The 20579-nt window shown below is 40.4% G+C and overlaps 1 protein-coding gene across 1 annotated transcript; it reads left to right on the forward strand.

The window, feature by feature from the left end:
* Positions 1–96: 96 nt before the first annotated feature.
* Positions 97–5503, forward strand: dhrs7cb (dehydrogenase/reductase (SDR family) member 7Cb). The gene is made up of 7 exons (XM_063482187.1): positions 97–322; positions 1391–1547; positions 1637–1749; positions 2518–2728; positions 2817–2909; positions 3311–3472; positions 3604–5503. Exons 2-7 carry the CDS (start codon positions 1394–1396, stop codon positions 3810–3812), a joined length of 942 nt encoding a protein of 313 aa, XP_063338257.1. The 5' UTR covers positions 97–322; positions 1391–1393; the 3' UTR covers positions 3813–5503.
* The last annotated feature ends 15076 nt before the right edge of the window (positions 5504–20579 follow it).

A 20579-nucleotide genomic window follows, 5' to 3' on the forward strand; every position in this document is an offset into this window, starting at 1 on the left:
CCTTGAAACAGCAGTACAATGCAAACTCTCTGAAGACCAAGTGCAAGTCACACTCTCACTTATCGTCCATCCCCTCAGGCTGGCAACAAGGAAACATGCCTTAGATGCTGCGCACCACATATGTGTGTATTAATGGCTGACTCAAGCATAGGCTATTATAAGCAGTAGGTTCCAGTGGACAGCAGCAAGTCAGACACACAGAGAACAGAGCTGTGTGAATGGACAAGGGACACTGAGGGAGGAGAAAGGCCTCCATTACCTAACTAAACCCTGAAAACATCAACGGCCAGTCTTGCTGAAGGATTAGCTCCTGGTCATCGCTGTAAGTGAACCAATAATAACACAGATTATAGGTTTGTGCATGCCTGTTGTGTGGTTGCTATAGATATGCACTTCACAAGCTGACTTAACCTCCAATCATGTGTCAGTCCAAACATGGGGCTAAGCTGGGAATTGGATCTCTGGATCATCAGTTTTAATATGGCTTAGGGGGTTCCTTAATGTGTTTTCCTCGAGTAAAGCAGGAAAAGTAAGGTTATTTAATTTATTTATAAATTATATTACATTATAAATGCGAGGCTCCCTGGCTGCCCCCCTTAGGGTATCCTATGACATTATCCTGGAGGTGACATAGTGCAAGAAAATTCTGTGGCGGCATCATGGCCAGAATATATTTAGCTGTTCTCCTTAAACTCACTTTACATGGCAAGTGTGTAGCAAGGCCTCCAAATGCAATCTGTTACCCCAGGACACTTAACACAGTTATAACAGAAGAACACATTCAAAGCAAATGTGCCTACTATATTGGTCTCAAAGTCTCTTTCAATATAGGGAAGGTACAAATGACATTTGTCATTATAGGGTATATACTGATCTGCTTTTCAGCTACAGTTTAGAAGAGACTGCTAACACCACCCTCACATGTGTGCAAAATTATAAGTTGGATCAACAGCTGATTATCTCAGCTTAGTACTAAGACTGGAAGCAGGGTGAAACAGCAAGCTTAGCTCTGTCTAAAGGTAGAAATTTAACCTACAAATACAAATGTACAACATTTCTATTTAACATATTAGTTTGTAGGTAAAATAACAACAGCAAAAATAAATAAATAAAATAAAGAGAAAAGAAAATATATGTGGTTTTTCACTTGGTTACTCCAGATATGCTGTTAGGCTTTAACTATTTTTTCAGTGTTTATGTATAATGGTTATCACAGTTACCTAACATTTTAAAAATTCCCAGTTGGAGATCAGGAGGGGGTACATACTTCTGGGAAGGTTTCATCAGGAAGGACATCTGGTCTATTTTGATACCATATATTATACGATATTATATTATAGTTTTTATGAGTATTCTCCCCACACTGACCCGTCTTTTTTCTCTGCTACAGAACATGGGCCTGCCCTCAGTGATAGTGTTGCCCCTGCTGATCGTTGTGGCAGCAGGCGTGTACTACATCTACAATGAGATTTTGCACTTCATGTCCAAGTCCTTAGTACGAAACAAAGTGGTGGTGATCACTGATGCTGTGTCTGGGGTGGGGACCGGTAAGGGATCCAACTTGTGTTTTTATTATTTAATCTTACTTTGATCTGAACTTGACATTTAATAAACATAATCTTCTTTTTTTTTTCAGAGTGTGCCCGTCTCTTCCACAAAGGTGGGGCCAGACTGATCCTTTGTGGGACTGGCTGGGATAAGCTGGAGTCTCTGTATGACTCTTTGACAACTGATGCTGACCCCAGAGAGGTGAGGAATTTATCAGTTAACTTTTAATATGGCTGTTTCAGTAAAATTAATGTCTGTTAGTATGTGCAGGAAGCTTTTGCAATAAAGTGATAACCCTTAACACACAGCAAAGCCTCCTCCTACAATACCAAAACAAATTCCCCAAGTAACTGAGAGGAATTAACATGTGACACCAACTTGGCTTTTCAAGTTTTACAGTTTTCTTAATTAGCAGAATATCAGGTTCTGTCCTTGTCTTTATCGTAATCCTGCTCACTCACCACCTCACAGATCACCACTTCCTCTGGAGAACACAATAGCAGGATATCATGTCGGACAGCAAGTAGTGCACCACATGCCTTCTATGTACAGGCCCAAGCACATGGATGTTTATGGGATGAAATCTAGTATATGTATGACACAAAGCTGAAACTTTTCTGCTTAGAGTTATGGTTGCTATCCTTGGAATATCCTTTCTTTTATTAAGGACTGTGTTCTTGATCTTTGAAGACAGAATGGTGACAGAATTACTCAAAAAGCTCAGTTAACCCTCATAACCTCTTTCTAATGCTTTTTAATTTGATATGAAGTCAAGAATAGAATACAAAATTTTGTTAAATGAAAATGGAGCTAAAAGAAAATCTTAATGCTAATATGAAGCTCATGATTAGCTTAGCTTAGTAGCCTGTAAACCTCCAAGCAGGAGGAAAACAGCTTCAGTCTAACCAAACATAGTTGTCCATCAGTTACACACGTGTTCAAATTAAACTAACCCTTGTTTATCGACAGACATTTGCCCCAAAGTTGGTAATTCTGGACTTCAGTGATATGGACAGTATGGAGGACGTGATTGCTGAGGTGGTCGATTGTTATGGTTGTGTGGACGTGCTGATCTGCAATAGCAGTATGAAGCTGAAAGCGCCGGTTCAGAGTATCTCCTTGGAACAGGACAGAAATATCATGGATGTTAACTACTTCGGCCCAAGCACTCTAGCCAAAGGTGGGGTTGGCATTCTTAGAAATCCAGTAGCATTTCTTTGTTTGTTATTATTAAGATCTTATGAATGATATTTTTAAAAATGCGACAGGTGTTCTTCCAATGATGATTTCAAGACGATCAGGCCACATTGTACTGGTCAACAGCATACAGGGCAGACTGGCTGTTCCATTCAGAAGTTCATGTGAGTTCCCGGCAAAGGTCACTAAAACTCTTTAGAAGTACACTTAGCACTGAATAAAAACAAGAGCAGTGAGCAAGATCTTTGCAAGTAATACATTTTTACTTTTTATATGTGATTCCATTTGAAATCATCTTTACCTAGTTATTTAAACATACATGGAATTGCTAGTTAATGGTTAGGTATACCTAGGTACAACCTATGGACTCTGGAAAGCCTATTCAGCCTATTCAGTAGTAGAAAAGCACCTTCACAGCATGAAATAATACACATGTGGGCGTCTAAGGACAAAACAGAAAACAACTGAACAAAGTATGCTGTATGGTATGTTTGGAATTCTTCCGTGCTTGCCACACTTCTTTTGTGAGTGTATCATTATGCGTGTTTGTGTTCATACCTGTCAGATGCCGCGTCTAAGCATGCGGCGCAGGCCTTCTTTGACTGTCTGCGAGCTGAAGTGGAAGAGTATGGAATAATTGTCAGCACCATCAGTCATACCTTCATCAATGCTTCTGAACCGCCGCCTGTAGACGAACCTGTTCCCAAACCAAACCCCGTAGCTGAATGTGAGTAAAACAGTAGCAATGAAGCATTAAGGTGACTGAATAGTTCATGGAATGAATACACGTTCAGATTTCTGAAATGTTCCTGTTATTGTGGTGCATAGGCAAAACTAAACGAATCTGTCCTCTCGCAGTTATTGCCAGGCAGCTGACCCACGGTGTGCGCCCGTCGGTCCTGGCCAATGAAATCATGCAAACCGTGAACAGGAAGAGGAAGGAGGTTCTGCTGGTCCACCCCATCCCCAGGGTGGCTCTCCATCTGCGCTCCCTCTTTCCTCCCTTCCTCTTCGCTGTGCTGGCTGCTGGAGTGAAAGACTCAGTGTTGGCTGAGCAGATGCAGTAGAAGAAAGGCTAGTGTGTGGGAGAAAGAGATGAGCAGTAAAGCTTACTTTTTTTTTTTGGACATGCCAATTAAGTAAATGTATATCCTGAGGATTCCAGATGGTTTTGTAATAATAATGCTGAACAGATTGTTAATAATGACCAGTAAAGCACCTTAAGATGCAACGATAGAGGCCTTAAAGGTGCTTTTTGGAATTACCCTCTGCAGAAATGAATGACTATCACCAGGGGGCAGTGTTTTACCTGTGGCTGTATAGAGATATGTGCTGCTGTTTAACCTTTTAAAGTCTGAACCATGAAATAATTACCAGAAAATCCTTGTTTTTCGGGGGAAAATTGAGTGTTTATTGGAGCTCCTGACATATAAGTTTTAATTTGTATCATATTTGCTACATACAACATTTTTTTTGTCATAATTTATTGCTTAAAAACATATTGTGCAATTTATTGTTTAAGTTTTTCAGAGGAGTGGTGTGGTGTGAGAGAATCACACTGATGATGAAGAAGTCTCAAAAACTCACAAAACCTCTTGTACTAAATATGATACCTTAGGAGCTAAGGGGTTAACTTGTAATATTTCTTTTTTGCTGCCACTTTAATTCTTTACCTGGGTAAATAATGGCTACATTAACTTACTGCACCATCTAGTGGTACAACTGATCTTACACAAAAGTACTACAAGCCCCTTCAGTTTCAAATGATAATGCTCAACACAACTGGTCAATCCTTTTTTGTTTTTAACTTTCTGTTGACAGCTGAGAAAGAGGAATTTCTAAATGAATGAATTTATAATAGCTGCTTTTAGACAGAGGACGTTTTTGCCCATTTGTGGCAGAGGAAACAAGGTGTGAACCCATTAATCTCATAAAGCTTGAAAGGCTAACATGATAGCATTTAATTAGAAAGCCAACAAGCAGATTTTTGATAAGATATAAGCTCTCTCGCATCTCCACCAGCAAGCATCCAGCTCTTTGTCTTCATTGCTCAACAGCTTGTGATGAAAACGAAATTATATCAAATCAAATCACTGACCTGGGATGACCTCAGATGTTCCTCATTTATTGTAATTATACGGGTTGTGCTTTTTCACCGTATCTTATGTTGCCTGCCTGTTTATTCCTCTTAATTCAGACATTAAATTTCATGTATAGATTAGATTAGAGTGAAACTGTACTGATGCCTGCAGGGAAATGGATCTGATTAAGTGCAAGTCAAGCAGGAAGCGCTTTTGATGATTACAAAACCAAAAGAAAATGGAATAATTGCAATAAATATTAGTCTTAATTAAATAGCAAGCTCACCATGTTTCCTGTCTTGTATCTTGCAGTACATTGGCTATCTCATCCTATTAGCAGATAAGCCCTTCTCCAGAAATTAGTTTTCCCATGAGAAAATATGATGCATGATGGTGGTGTTCATGAGCTACACACACAAAATGCATGGAATGATAGAAGAGTAAAGCGATTTTCATCATATAACCTATTTTATTTTATTATTTTTCTTTTTCATGCAGTCATGGTAACAGGCAAATACACTGATCATTAATATATCTTTAGAAAATGCCACCAGACCGTATTCTCATGGAAGGGCTGGTACTTGGTCCTGACTTTTGTTTCCTTCTTTCAGGTCCTAATTCAGTGCTCCTCCCATTTCCTAAAGGAAACGAGTTCACTTTGTTGGGAGTCTAAATAAACTTTTTTCCTCCCAAGCTCTCTCTCTCCGTCTCTCTCTCTTTTTTGAGGTGCTATCAATACAAGTGGACTTAGTTGAATTATTACTTTGTCGATCTCTCTGCTTGTTGTGTTGTGAATGAACTGGGAATAATAAATGGGAGCTGATATCCACTTTTTGGTAAAATATTATCATGTTTATAGCTACAAATCAAGTCTGGGAGACTCCGCGTGTCTACAAGAAAGATGTGCATCCAAGAAGAACTGAGCGGGTTATTAATGCATTATATGGGTCTAAGGATGATTGTTGCCAGTTAGCTTTTTGATTCATGATATATAGAAATGGTCTGGACCCACAAGCCCATAATGCCGATTCTGCTAACTTCAATACACAGACCTGCCAGAACCTAACAGTAAGTAATGTTTTGTGTTCTTCTGCACACTGTCCAGGTCAGGTTTACATGGAGTAATAATTTGATGTAAAGTAGCTGTAAATTTAAGAGTAACTTTATATGTTCTTCAGTTCAGTCTGTCATTTGATGACTTTGATCCCCCCCCCCCCCCCCTCCAAAAAATCTTTAATTCCTGGACTTTGTTTAATTATTACCTTTAAAATTCTTGTTATTACTGATATTTTGTTCCTAATTATTTGTACCTGCTTGGTATTCTTTCTTATTTGAATTTAATGTGAACTGGTGTTGTGCTGCTGGAATCATAATTTCCCTGAGGGACCCTCCCCAAAGGATTAATAAAGTTCTATTCTATTCTATTCTATTCTATTCTATTCGTCTTTGAAACTACACACCTGACACCTGGCCCCTTCAACATGGTCTTTACAACATAACTATAACATTTACTTATGAATCATGGAAGCATTACGTTAAATGAGAAAGATGCGTAAGGGGGCACATGTATGTAAAAGTCAAACTATAGATGAATGTATTTCCCTGTGTATCCTCCAGGTGGCAGCAGCTCATAGTTATTATGAAACCACCACATGACTGGCGATGAGCCTGCTTTCATAGTTCTTATCCAAGGGAAAAATCACCCCAGCATTTATTCTGATGAAATATTAACTCCCTCTGTCAATTTCTGACTTATGAAATGTATAATGTATAATAAATAGACACAAATTCATAAGCTGTGACCTATTTTTCTTCAATTTTGTTTTTTGTCACGTCTCACTATGCCACCTCTCCTCCACTGTTGCAACAACTGTTTTTGCTGTGCAATAGAAAATAAGAAAAACAAAACCAAACAAAAAAATCCCACAAAAAACAAGAAACCATATGAATTCCAGTTCGTTAATAACACTGATTATTCCCTGTAAAAACTGCTGCATGACAAAGACCTTTTTCATGATGTTTACACAGATGTCTTACGTCTAATTACATGCCGCTCTTGGATTTATTGCCCTCATCACTTCAGGGCTGCAGGACACGAGCTGCTAGAATGCTTTGGGATCAATATTCACTCATGTGCTTGGAACATTTGGCACATTATATCAGAGACAACACGTCATACAGGATGTCCAGTTCTTCTTGTTACAACCGTGACGTTAATGAGGAGTAAATCCAGCAGATCTGGTCAAAGCAATGTGTGTGTGGGAGGAAGGGAGAGAATATGTGCACCAAGTCCAGCTGGTATGCGTGAGTCTGTCCTCCAGGTCACTCTCCTCTGGGGAGTTCCACATTTTTTGTCTCCGGGGCCTCCGGACAGGAATGCCCCTTCAGTGTTCACATGAATAAATGCAGCCCTGACACATTTCCACATGTCACACAGGAAAGATTTCTTTAAAGCACTCAGCTGGAGTCACCAAATTGGCATTTGGATCAGACACATTTACATACGTCACATATGTCATGTATGTTGCATTGAGTGCAAAAGAGGCCAGCTCTTACATATGAATAATTGTTTAACAAGAGTTTCCTGGGAAGACTGCGAGCACGTTGCATTATGTCAGCCATAAAATTGTCACATTCATTTCTGCTTAAAGGTTGCTCAAATGGAAAAGCATCAAGGTGCACGGGGCTATCTGTGAATGATCTAAGCCTAATAGTTTCTCTCAATCATCTGTCTGGGCTCGCTGGGTGAGCAATATGTTGATAAGACCCAAACAACACGGCGAGGATGATTGTCCTGAAGCGATATCCAGAGAGATGCATCCTGTATGCAAGCCATGACTTATATATGAGAATCACCTCACAATGACGTCTGCTGCTCAGAAATGCTCTTTCCATGAGCGGGGTGATCACCCTTATCAATTTTTTAAAGCCCGGGTTATTGACACTATCCTGACTTATGGAGGTTATGCAGAGGCCATGGTAATGATTCCCTAAGCTTCCACATACAACACCAGAGGGGCTGGCTCTTACTCTATAATATTGGATGATAGCAGATTTTACTGCGCCATTGAGCATTACTGTAATGTCTTCTTTGTCCATCTGGATATTTGTATTCTCCTCTGTGACATGCAAAACAAGACATATTACAGAAAAAAGGTCAAAAATGACCAGTAAGCGTGCATGCTTTTCAATATCGATTCAATATTATTATTTACAGGATGCTGAACAGGTTTTCCTCAGCTAGCACAAAGAAGACTCAGACACCACAATCAACTAGCTTTTTATTTGGCTTTGCATTTACTTGGATTGTTTTAATCTTTCATTAATGACGAACTTTACAAATGATAGTGTAAGTCCAGGTGTGACAGCCATACATTAATTAATGTAACATACATCTGCACAAAAAGCTGTTAATGAATTGCTAGTTTGCAGCATCAGTTCTTTGCAAGCACTCATTTCTCCTAAACACCCCTGGAGATGACCCACCACCAAAAGAAGATATTAGCTCTTAAGGGAATGTGAACAGCCATCAGTCTGAATAGATTATCTATAGGAGGCAGTTAATGTTAATATGGTATAATAGAGTGGCAACACTACTGCAACAAATGTGCAGGTGTCATAGGCGTGTATGCTGGAAATAGGTTGTCAAAAATCCATCCACTTATCCTTTTCAGGGTTGCTGGAGCCTATCGCAGCTGTCTTAGAGGCAGGGGTACACCCTGGACAGTCACAGGGCTAACACATAGACAACCATTCACGCTCACATTCACACCTATGGGCAATTTAGAGTTTCCAATTAACCTATTCCCACTAAGTGCATGTCTTTGGACTGTGGGAGGAAGCCAGAGTTCCCGGAGAGAACCCACACAAACTCCACACAGAAAGATGCCGGCCTGATGGTGGAATTGAACTCAGGACCTTCTCACTATGAGGCAACTACTAACCACCGTGCCACCGTGTTATCAAAAATAACAAAAAGCAATTATTGCTTTCAGCTCACACAGAGGCTATTTTGAGCAGATGTATATAGTGAAGTTTGGCATGTGACATCATGTGCACATGCTCAAGAGCTCTCTGCCAGATTGGATGTGATCACGTCCAACAACTTATGTTGTTTAAAGGAAATTATCGCTGCTGTTTCTTTCCTCACAGTGCCTATATTCTGCTGTTGGGTGCAGCAATCATCAGATATGGATAGAACCCCCCCAACTATTTATCTGATACAGCAGCATCAAATAAATAGCAGGGAGATAAATAGTTGTATTAGTTATAAGTAATTAGAATTTTTTAAATCACCAGTATCTATTTGTATTTTTACATTTTTTATATTTATATTTTTATTTTCACTACTTTCCTCATCTCTATCTCATCCTTTTCCTCTTCACCTAAAACCCTCTCTCCTGAAGTTTAGATTTTAACTTCAGAAATCCTACAGAAAGACGATTATTTATTCTTGATATTCTCACAATTCGTTGTTGACAGCAGATAAGAAATATTCTACCCACTGTGGACAGCTGACAAGAGCGGCAAAACGAGATAACATTATAAGCTAACAGAATGCCAGCTAATTTTAGACTGCAGTGTCCTAAAAGTCCAAGGTACTTTCAGGAAATCATATTTATTTATTTGTATATCTACTAATCTAATCTAATAATGTAATAAAATAATCCTCATGTAAAAAAATTAAGTAATTCAAATACTGCTTAAGTACCTTTGTGAAAATCTATTATAATCAAAAGATAGACTGCTAAGCTAGTGTAGTTAGGCTTTGGGTAGCTAAGAAAGACTAGAACGAAAACTGGGGGGGGGAATCTACTTTGATTTGATTTGATTTATTCAATATAATAAACTCCTCTACAAAGATAAAGAGATAAGGATTCAAACAGATGTTTACATTTTATCAAACAAGAAAAAAAATAGTAAAATAGCTTTAGCGACATTTTTGAAATGTCAGCAATAACTAGCTAAGCTAATGTGCAGATGCTACTTTTAGGTTTAGAAACTGTAGCTGGTGAAAATCTTTGTAAAATAGATTTTTACAGCCTACTTAAAACATGTTTTAACTAACCGCAAACAACTAATTATGTAATCTGTTTGTTCCAAACATTTTAGATAAAAAAATAACAACTGCATAGCCAGATGATTCAGAGGATAACATAATGTGTTGATTTATAATTATTTAATTTTTTTGTCACTTTGTTTTGTTTATACATGTAGTTGCCATTAGGCCTATTATAATTCAGGGGCATTTGCAGGACTTTTTTTTTTACATTGGCTGGTACCAAGAGAGAAACATTAAGATATTTAGGGGCCAACAAAAAATCAGTGCAACACATTTTACTACACAAGAGTTTAAACATTAATCTGTATTCGTTTCAAGTGTGTTTACAATGCAGGTTTTGGTTTAAGTACTCCATAATGCATCGAAGCAACAATAACGACTATTTTTCAAAAGACAGTGAAAAGCAGTAGTACTAGTGACAATTAAAACTACAACGCAGGGTGGCAATTTCAGAATATAAATACACTAAATAGCATCTGCTGAAAAATAAATAAAGCTACACCTATAACCTTCACAGACTTAAAAGAAAGGATGAATTTACCAACCAACTAAAAAACTGTATTTATTGTCTAAACCTGATTGAGCTCTAATAAACATCTGTTTGTGTAATATTTGGTTCCAAATGGAGAATTAAATTCACACAAAGGGGAAGACTTTGGACAGAAGCAACCAGTCAGCCTAAGCAAACTACACTGGATTAAACTATTCTTTCAAGGCATTATCACAGCATCACGTCATGTTGATAAGGGATTTCTTTAGTCATAGAAGTCTTCCTAATCCCTCAGTCTTGTTTGGTTTAAAGATTACACATATTTAATCTTAAAGCGAAAGTTTGCCTTAATCTCCCATAAATCCCAGCAAGCGCTACTTCCCACATATCCGTGCACTTCAGAAACAAGTTTCTCACAGACACACAGTGTTTTTTTTGCAAGAATAAGGCCAAGTTGCTAGTTACAGATTAGGGATTTTTAATGTTTAATCCTTCGATTTTCTTGCTTTTGAGACAGAAAAGTATTATAATGTTTCTCATGACCCTCAAATCAAGAGGGAACGCAGATATAATTATTTTACCAGAGAGATTTGAATCAGCATTACAGCTGGCCAGGCGAAAGCCTTCAGTCCTAATCCAGAGTCTTTGTTCTGAAAATAGATTTGGGTTAATTTGACAAGTGCAGAGTTTATGGTTTCTTTTTAAAGCTTAATTGTGACCATCGGTAACAGTTCTCTGTTAGGATGTCAGAATCCTTAACGATCCCACTCAAAACTAACTGAAGATGTTAATAAAGTTCGAGTGTCTCTATTGATTGTCTGTCTATTATCAGTCAATGTATTGGGTAGTAACTCAATGTTCAATGTCAGGCGCTGCCACTGCCTTGGCTTTATTGCTGTCCTTGTAAATAATCTACTCTTTTCGATTGCACGCACAAAAAACGGACTGTGTTTGTAACCTAAGCCCGTTAGTCTTTATCAGTGTGCAGGGCTCATGAAAAAAGTATTTGAAAAGGTGCTACAGGGGTAAGATTAGAGTAGGAATGGCTGTATCAAGACTGAAGAGTTCATGCAAGACTGTAAATTAAAAGTTTGAGGAATTTGAAACGAAATTTTTTTTACATATAACAAAGAATTCTATTTCTACTTTTGAACAGATTACTGTTCGTGGCTTCTTTGTAAAATCAGTCGAATTTCCACGAGCTGTATCCTTCCAATGATGCAGGAATGACACTCCTAATTCTAGGCAATCCGAATGTAATCAGAATGTAATTTCTGTCATCAGGAGAGGGTAGGGACTTTATATGTAGGGAATTTGGCTGATAAAAGGTGAGAGCTGGTTGATATGGTGAGAAGACGCTGAGATTTTTGTTGGAAGTGACCAGTAGGGACAGGACTAGAAATGAGTATATCAGGTTAAGAGGTTTGCAAACAAAGTAACAGGTAAGACTGAGAGGGTTTGTGTGCAGAGGAGGGATAGTGGATGCAATGGACAAAGGATGTTGAATAGAGAGCTGCCAGGCAGGAGGAAAAGAAGAAGACCTCAGGGAGTAATCATGGATGTAGTGAGAGAGGACATGCAGAGGGTTGGTGTGGCAGAAGAGGATGTTAGGGATAGGCTGAGATGGAGACAGATGATCCTCTGTGGCGAACCCTCAAAGGACAAGCCAAAAGAAGAGTTGGCGTCTTAGGCCTGTGAATAGGGTCTGAGGTGATAACTGGTTTCTGCAAAATACCCCTTGTACGGTGGGTCAATTCAATTTCACATCAACAGTCACCTAAAGGTGCGTATATTATAAGGACGAGACAAAAGACACAGTTTTAGAGATCCAGACATTAATAACAGCGTATGGTTAACTGCAGAGTGGAGTACAAACACAGTGAAGAATCCCCCAGCGGCCTAGACCTATTGCTCCATAACTAAGGGAGGATTCAGGGTCACCTGATCCAGCCTAATGCTTTATCAAAAAGAACAGTTTTAAGCCTAATCTTAAAAAGAGAGAGGGTGTCTGTTTTCTACATCTAAACTGAAAACTGGCTTCATAGAAGAGGGTGTTTTATTATCCTAGGAACCACAAGTAGGCCTGCAGTCTGAGAGTGAAGTGCTCTTTTAGGGTGATATGGTACTATGAGGTCTTTAAGAACAGATGGGGCCTGATTATTCAAGACCTTATATGAAGGATTTTACATTTGTTTCTGGATTCAATGAAGAGAAGCCAATATGGGAGAAATATGCTGTCTTATTCTAGTATTTTGCAGTATTTTGGACTATATGAAGGATTTTCAAGGAGTTTTTAGGACAGCCTGTTAATGAATTACAATAGTCCAGCCTAGAAATAATAAATGCAGGAAATAGTTTGTCAGCATCACTTTGAGATACTGAAGTTTAAAAACAGAGGTGCCTCTAGAAATAAATATAATTTGACACACTGCACAAGTAAAGATTTCACCAAAGCTGCAGTCTGCAACATGATACCAGCATTTATGCACCTCGGCCAACTTGCTGAGCGGCAGCGTATTGGGTTCTGATGAGCCATCCATCTTTGTGCATATTGTATGAGAGCTATGGGAATCTAAATGCAACAATATTGACACTGTGCAATTAGAGTGGGGTCATTAGGGCTGCTTGCTGTTCACAGGGAGAAAAGCAAGAGCTGCATCACAGGAATCCTGTCAGGATGGGAGATGGAAAACACAAACACACACCAAAAAACTTGGACACACACACACACGCACACACAAACAAAAAGTCCTAACTCTACCCGCCCCCACCATCACACACACACATGCACCCTCACCCACTTGTCCGCTCGTCATCTAAATTAGAGCGGGGTGATGATGGGAGGAGGTGGTGGCTAATGAAACAGAAGGGGCATCGGGCAAGCAGGATTTCTAAAGCCTGTCATCTCTGGATGCTTTGACCCCGGCTCAGCGCTTCACCTTTCCAGCCTCACTGGGCCACCAAAATCTGACCCAGCAAGTCATGGAGAGAGCCACAAGCTTTTCAAAGGACCTGATTGGAGAGAGCGGGAGAAAAACAAAACAAAACAAGTGTGTGTGGAACTGTGACTCTCAGGGCCTCACTTCTTAATGCAGGAGAAGCTTGTGTGTGTGCTGCAGCATAGCAATCACCATCCAGAGGATTATATCTATGTTCCTCTTGAATCACTTACACTTACCCTACATAAGCTATGTTAGAGGAGAAGACACACTTGTGCACACACATCCTTACTTGAATTTCAACATGTGGTGTTCGGTCTTTAATCCCCCTTTAGTCTGTTGTCATGTGTGCTGTTTTCACATGGTAATCATTTACTATGAAAATCACTCCTTTTCATCGTACACTTAGAAGCCTAGCATACAGCTATCAGCTATAGCTTAATATATATATAAAATACATTTATTAAAAAGGGGAAAATCACCTACAGAGAACTAAACATTTTTATAACAGGCTGAAAGTAAAGCTGGCCATTTTAACTTGAGAATTCACAGAGATTCACTCACTTTTGGTGTCGGCCTCAAGGGATCATCCAAGGACTGCAGTTTATGGGATTTTGCAGTTTCAATTTTTACTATAAAATTAATCCTTCCTCCAGCCTAGTGCAATGCTAGAGCTTAATATTAGCAGTAAAGCAAAATAACATTGTATAACAAGTCGTTACCCCCGTGTTGTTCGAACAGATGAGGATAGGGCTTTATGGCATTGACATATTTGGCCTTAGCGATGCTGTAAGTGTTGCCTTTAGCCACATTACATTCCCTCACTGGTCTTTGTTTAAACTTTTGTGGTCTCTTTTTCATTTTCCTTTGCTTTGGTCTTAGCAGAAACTGACAGCCTAAACAGGCCTGAAGGATGGTCAGTCTAGGGGTTGAAAAGAGAGACACTGACAGAAAGAGGGGGACCAGAGTGAAAATAGGGATAATGTGGGAGAAAGAGTGAAGGCATGCATGGATGCAGACAAAAACAGCAGGAAAAATCCTAATTGTCTGTTAAGAAGACTTTTGTTCCGTTATGTGGGGCTGACAGCATTTTCTTTATGTACCCAGTAAAAGGTCCAGTGTGTATGTGTGTGGAAGAGAGCGAGAGAGGGTGTGTGTGTGGCTTTTACATGGCTGCTAACAAGTCTCGGATCACTGGTTATGAAAAGAGCTGCTGGTACCCGTTGTGTTTCTGCCGGTGGAACTCTACCCGTTGATTGGCTGGCGGGAGCTATGCTGCTGCTGCAGGCAGGAAGGGTTATTTTGAATTAGTGAATGAAGGGCATGCGAGCTGTTGGGTAATCTTTGTGGTGAGCTACTGGGTGCTGGTGGAGCAAAGAACATGACTTTCTTCAGTGTATATGTGTTTCATTACACTGTTATAATTAATATATGTTATCTCAAAATAAATTAATCCAGGTTAAGATGGGGGACAGAGCTTTATTGTAAAATTAGAATACAAACTGCAGTAGATACATTTATTGGCATTAGGTTCACTAAGTTATATTAGGCATCTTTATGTACTTCAAGCAAAACTCGTTGACCTGTTGGAGCTAATATTTGTTGAATAAAGTTACAACAAAGTAAGATGGGTGAACTGACAGAGTTGGAATTGGAAAAACAACAGTGAAAACAAGTAAATGGCAGATGCTACATTAGTGGATTACTGGCTGCTGTGTTAGCATTATGAGATAGAGTTACAACTTGTTACAGTACATATTACATTTTCTTTTTAGAGGAAATATCTTTGTGCAAATCATTATGCTGCAATCATATCAGTTTGCATTTTTACTGGTCATGCTGCTGTCAAGCAGAACAATCAGTTGTTTTTCACAGTCAAAGGAGCTTGTAAAGAAAAGCGTCTGGACTTCTTTAAGTTGCTTGAAGACGTTTCACCTCTCATCCGAGAAGCTTCTTCAGTTCTAAGGTCAAATGGTGGGGAGTCCCAGATTTAAACCCAGTGGGAGTATCCCCCCAAAGAGGGACAAAGGACCCCCTGATGATCCTCTAATCGCCTGAGCCAAGGTGTGAAAATGGGTGTGGGTCCCAATCAGCCAGGGTTTCGGGTGAGCTCATTGTGAAACCTGGCCCCACCTTATCATGCGAATTCCTGAGGTCAGATGGCCCAGGATGTGAGTGGGCATTAAGGCGTCTGGGGAGGGAACTCAAAACTGGATTATAGATGGCAGACAGTTGGTGTCGTAAAGTTGGTGTTCTATGTTGTGCCATGCGCTTGTGAAGTGGCTGTTTGGTTTCTCCAATGTAGAGGTCTGGGCATTCCTCGCTGCACTGTACAGCATACACCACGTTGTTAAGTCTGTGTTTTGGAGTTTTGTCTTTCGGGTGAACCAGTTTCTGTCTGAGTGTGTTGCTGGGTCTGAAATGCACCGGGATGTCATGCTTGGAGAAAACTCTCCTGAGTTTCTCTGATACACCGGCTACATAGGGGATGACAACGTTGTTGCGTCTGTCTTTCTTATCCTCCCTCGCTGGTGTCTGATCTTCTTTTCTGTGCCTCTTTGCTGACTTTATGAACGCCCAGTTAGGATAACCGCACGTTTTGAGTGCTTCCTTTACGTGTGTGTGTTCCTTCTTTTTTCCTTCAGGCTTAGAGGGAACATGTTCTGCCCGGTGGTGTAGGGTCCTGATTACTCCAAGTTTGTGTTCCAGAGGGTGATGGGAGTCAAAGAGGAGGTACTGGTCCGTGTGTGTGGGCTTCCGGTAAACTTCGATGTTGAGGTTGCCATTCTCTTCAATGTGCACAGCGCAGTCCAGGAAAGGCAAACAGTTATCCTTTGTGTCTTCCCTGGTGAACTTGATGTTTTTATCCACGGCGTTAATGTGCGCAGTGAAGGATTCCACTTCTTGTGTCTTGATTTTGACCCAGGTGTCGTCTACATATCTGTACCAGTGGCTGGGTACTCTTCCTTTGAAAGAGCCAAGAGCCTTCCTTTCCACTTCCTCCATGTAAAGGTTGGCTACAATAGGTGACACGGGGGAGCCCATGGCACAGCCATGTTTTTGTCTGTAGAAGCCTTCGTTGTATTTGAAGTATGTTGTGGTAAGGCAGAGGTCTAACAGTGTGCAGATCTGATCGGGTGTGAAGTTGGTCCTGTCTTCCAAGGAGCTGTCTTCTTGTAGTCATTTTCTGACAGTCTCCACTGCCTCCGTGGTGGGAATGCAAGTGAAGAGAGAGACTACATCAAAGGACACCATGGTTTCATCTGGATCCAGGGTCTGCCATCTATAATCCAGTTTTGAGTTCCCTCCCCAGACGCCTTAACGCCCACTCACATCCTGGGCCATCTGACCTCAGGAATTCGCATGATAAGGTGGGGCCAGGTTTCACAATGAGCTCACCCGAAACCCTGGCTGATTGGGACCCACACCCATTTTCACACCTTGGCTCAGGCGATTAGAGGATCATCAGTGGGTCCTTTTGTCCCTCTTTGGGGGGATACTCCCACTGGGTTTAAATCTGGGACTCCCCACCATTTGACCTTAGAACTGAAGAAGCTTCTCGGATGAGAGGTGAAACGTCTTTAAGCAACTTAAAGAAGTCCAGACGCTTTTCTTTACAAGCTCCTTTGACTACGATGACCTGGATGACTGAGAACCTTCACAGACATATTGTTTTTCACAGTTAGATTTCTGCTATCAGATCACTATTTGGCTGATCACTGATCAAGACTGGTTAACTGATTTCTGTCTGTGACGTACTGATTCATTCATCTTTTATAAATGTTACTCAACCAAATACATCAAGTCCTGGAAATTTCTTGGTGATAAGGAATTGCCCCCTCCCCCCAAAAAAACTCCCAAAAAACCCAACTAATTGCATCTATGCGAAATTAGCAACGATCTTCAAATCAGTTTGGTGTTTAACGTATAACACAACTCACAGATTTACTTCCCTACAAGTTCCTTCAGTTCCCCAAACTCCCACTGGTGGTTTATTGGTTCGACACATTGTACATGAGTCAATGTGCATGGCAGAAGCATGAGCACAGGGGACAGACAAGGACTTGTACTCAATGAAAATTGAACCAAATTTAAATCTCTCTCGTTTGTTTTTGAAGAGGAGATTCCTTTTTGAACTTTTTTATTTGATTACACCTTTTTTATGAAACAGGAGAAATCAGAATACCATTAGATTTTAAAATTCCATTCAAGTGACATCCCTTTAACACATGGATCAAATTACACTAAGCCAGTTTGGAACCTAAAAAGCCTTTGTGGGCATTTTAACATAGCAGTGGAAGATGGAAGTGGAAGAACTCATTTCTTTAAATAAAATATATCCATAATTATGATTACAGTCCATAATCATTTTAATATTGTTACATATGCCACTATGTCATTTCAACTGTTCTTTGAAAATGTCCAGAGTTGGGGCATTGCGGATCTCAGAGAGGAGCCGGTTCCAGAGAGGCAGCAGCACTGAAGATTTTGTCCCCGAAAGACTGTATTGTGGTGTGAGGGATGAAGAGCAAGCCTTTGTCTGCGAGTCCGGGATGGGGTGTAGGTTTAAGGAGAAGAACAGATAGTGAGCTGAAAGATTTCATAGATGTGGGACTTCATTAGGCGTTATTGGAAGCAGATAAGGTGGGGGTAATAGGTTGCCAGGACTTAGTGTGGCTACGAATTCTGACAGCTGAGTTCCGAACATACTGCAGCATGTCCAAGGCTTTGATAGTCAGACCAAACAGGAATGTATTTATAGAGGTCAAAGTAGGAGGTGATGAGGGCATGCAGGGTGTCCACTGCAGAGTCTGAGGGCACTGGCTAGAATATGTGATGAGAATGAGAGGATGAACACGTGTTGCAGATGGGAAATTTTCATGCAAATGATGAAAAGAAGAGGCCCCAGCAGAGATCCTTGAGGGACTTCTTGGTTAACTGGAGCAGAGGAAGAACACGAGTCTCAGCAGGTGACAGTGTGTCCTGCCACTAAGGCAAGACTAAGACTGAAAGGACGCTACACCAGTGAGATCAACTTAGTTAGATAAACCATCAAGAATGTTGGAATGAGTGACTATGTCAAAAGCTGCTGAAAGGTACAAGAGAATGAAAATGCTGACGTGGGAAGAGTCTGCAGCAATGAGGAGGTCAGTTGCGCTCTTGATAAGAGCATTCCAGGTACTGTGATGTAGTCAAGCTCCGAAGAGTTCATGGATAGACATATGTTGCTGGAGTTGGGCAGCAACTGCTCTTTCTTATTTACTGATGAATGAAAGGGTTTTTTTTTTTTTAGATCTGAGGGTACGAGTCTGATTTCTAAGGCTTTGTTGATGAAGTCAACTATGATGGTACACTGGTTAGGTAGGCAAGAACTGATGAAGGTTGCCAGCGTGCGATCCAGAGGACAGCTGGAGATCTTAGATTTCACTGAGCTTTCCAAGGTGTCCAGTGGAGAGGGAATGAAGTGAGTAGGAAAGCATTTTGAGAATGGCAGTGAGTTTAATGCACTGGTGAACCAGGGCACAAGAGAAAGGATGAAGCCATAGAGTCAAATCACTGAGACAGCCACACACTACTGTAATATGCCACTTGGCCATCTGCTTTGTGGTTGGGAGTGTTAGAGGTCAAGTAAATCCCAGTGATGCTGGCTAGATCTGATGTATTAACAGACTTGATGTTCCTGTATGTGATGGTATACCTGACACTGCCTGGGAAAGGAGGACAGAAGCAGAGAAAAGAATGACGTGGTAATCAGAGACAGCTATTTTAATACACTGCGGGCCAGTGGGGGTTATACCAGTGGAAAACACTAAGTCTGGTGCATAACCTTTGACATGAGTGGGGTCTTTTACATGTTGTAGCAGTCTAAGAGTGACATAAATTCTGCAGGACAGGGGCTGTTATCAGCATGGACTTTGAAGTCCCCAAGGAGGTGTGTGGAGGAAACCAAAGGACATACGAAGATAAGCAGCTCAGGCAGCCCAAAACTGAAGACAGTGTAGGCTTTTGGCAGGTGATAAACCAGAATCACCCACACCTGCATAAAACCAGCCAATGTAAAAAAAAAAAAAAAAGCACTTTTAAAAGAGGTGACAGAAGGTACAGACAGCTCTTAAACCACAATGTCAGGATGATATGCAACAGCAAGCTCACCACCACACAGAAGTGTCCAAGCCACACTAGTGTAAGTCCTAAAGACTTTGCCATGTCTAAGTAAAGAACTTAAAATTAATATTCCTGCCAGTGATGATGTCATGTATAAGTAATGCTTTGTTAATGATAGAATGGTAGTGAAACACATGTGGAATTAACAATACCACCAACACAGACCAGTGGCCTCAGGATGCCGGGCAACAATGGTTTGTTGTGATGACACCAGTGTCTGCCATAGAGATGCTGGGGTGGGATGCAGTGTAAACAAACCTCCGTTGGGAACCCCAGTGTACATAACAGTGCAGATGTAGAAGCTGGAGTGACATTGAGTTAATCAGGAGTAAGGTGACAGCAAAGATTCAGAAGTTCAGACTTTGAGTATTTTAATGGTTTTATGTTGGTCAAGCATGAAAACTGGCAGGCAGTGACTTGGACCACCTTAAACACGCTGTTGAAGGTAATGCAGAGTATCCAAAGGTGACCCGCAGTCAAACTGTTATCAGAGAGGTGATACACTTTGAAGCAGTAATGCATCACAGTTAGTTCACAAGAGCACAGAGATGAGTATGCAGGAGCAAATGAGTAGTGTATCAGCAAAAGGAATAATTTTTACAGTCAAATTTGCAGAAATAAATTTTAAGCATAAATCCAAAAATGAGATTTCCTCACTTTAAACTTTAAATGGGTATTTTCTCCGTGTTGCTTTTGCAGGGCAGTATACACAGTTCAACTGCATAAACACATTACCATTTGATGGATTGAGAATTGTTATCAGTTCTGATGGAGGCCCCACTTTAGTCATTACCACAGGGACATTGGTAGAAGCTTTGCTGGACTCATGGGACTCTGAGGATAGATGGATAGACTGGTAGTTGTGATCTCCTCTGCTCAGCTGAAATAAAGGCAAACAGCTCTGGTCTCTGCGGGAGTATTAGAGTATGTAGATGATAGCAAGGCTGCTTTGGAGAAGCTTAGATGAGCCTTGGCAGAAAAAAACAACAGCACACAGCACTTAAAAAAATAGCAATACACAAAGCCATTACAACATAGATGTTTCTAAATATACAGTCTATTAAATGAAGCTTTTATGTCTAAGACAATGCTTCCAT

Source organism: Pelmatolapia mariae, linkage group LG8, assembly GCF_036321145.2.
Source record: "Pelmatolapia mariae isolate MD_Pm_ZW linkage group LG8, Pm_UMD_F_2, whole genome shotgun sequence".
Taxonomy (NCBI): domain Eukaryota; kingdom Metazoa; phylum Chordata; class Actinopteri; order Cichliformes; family Cichlidae; genus Pelmatolapia; species Pelmatolapia mariae.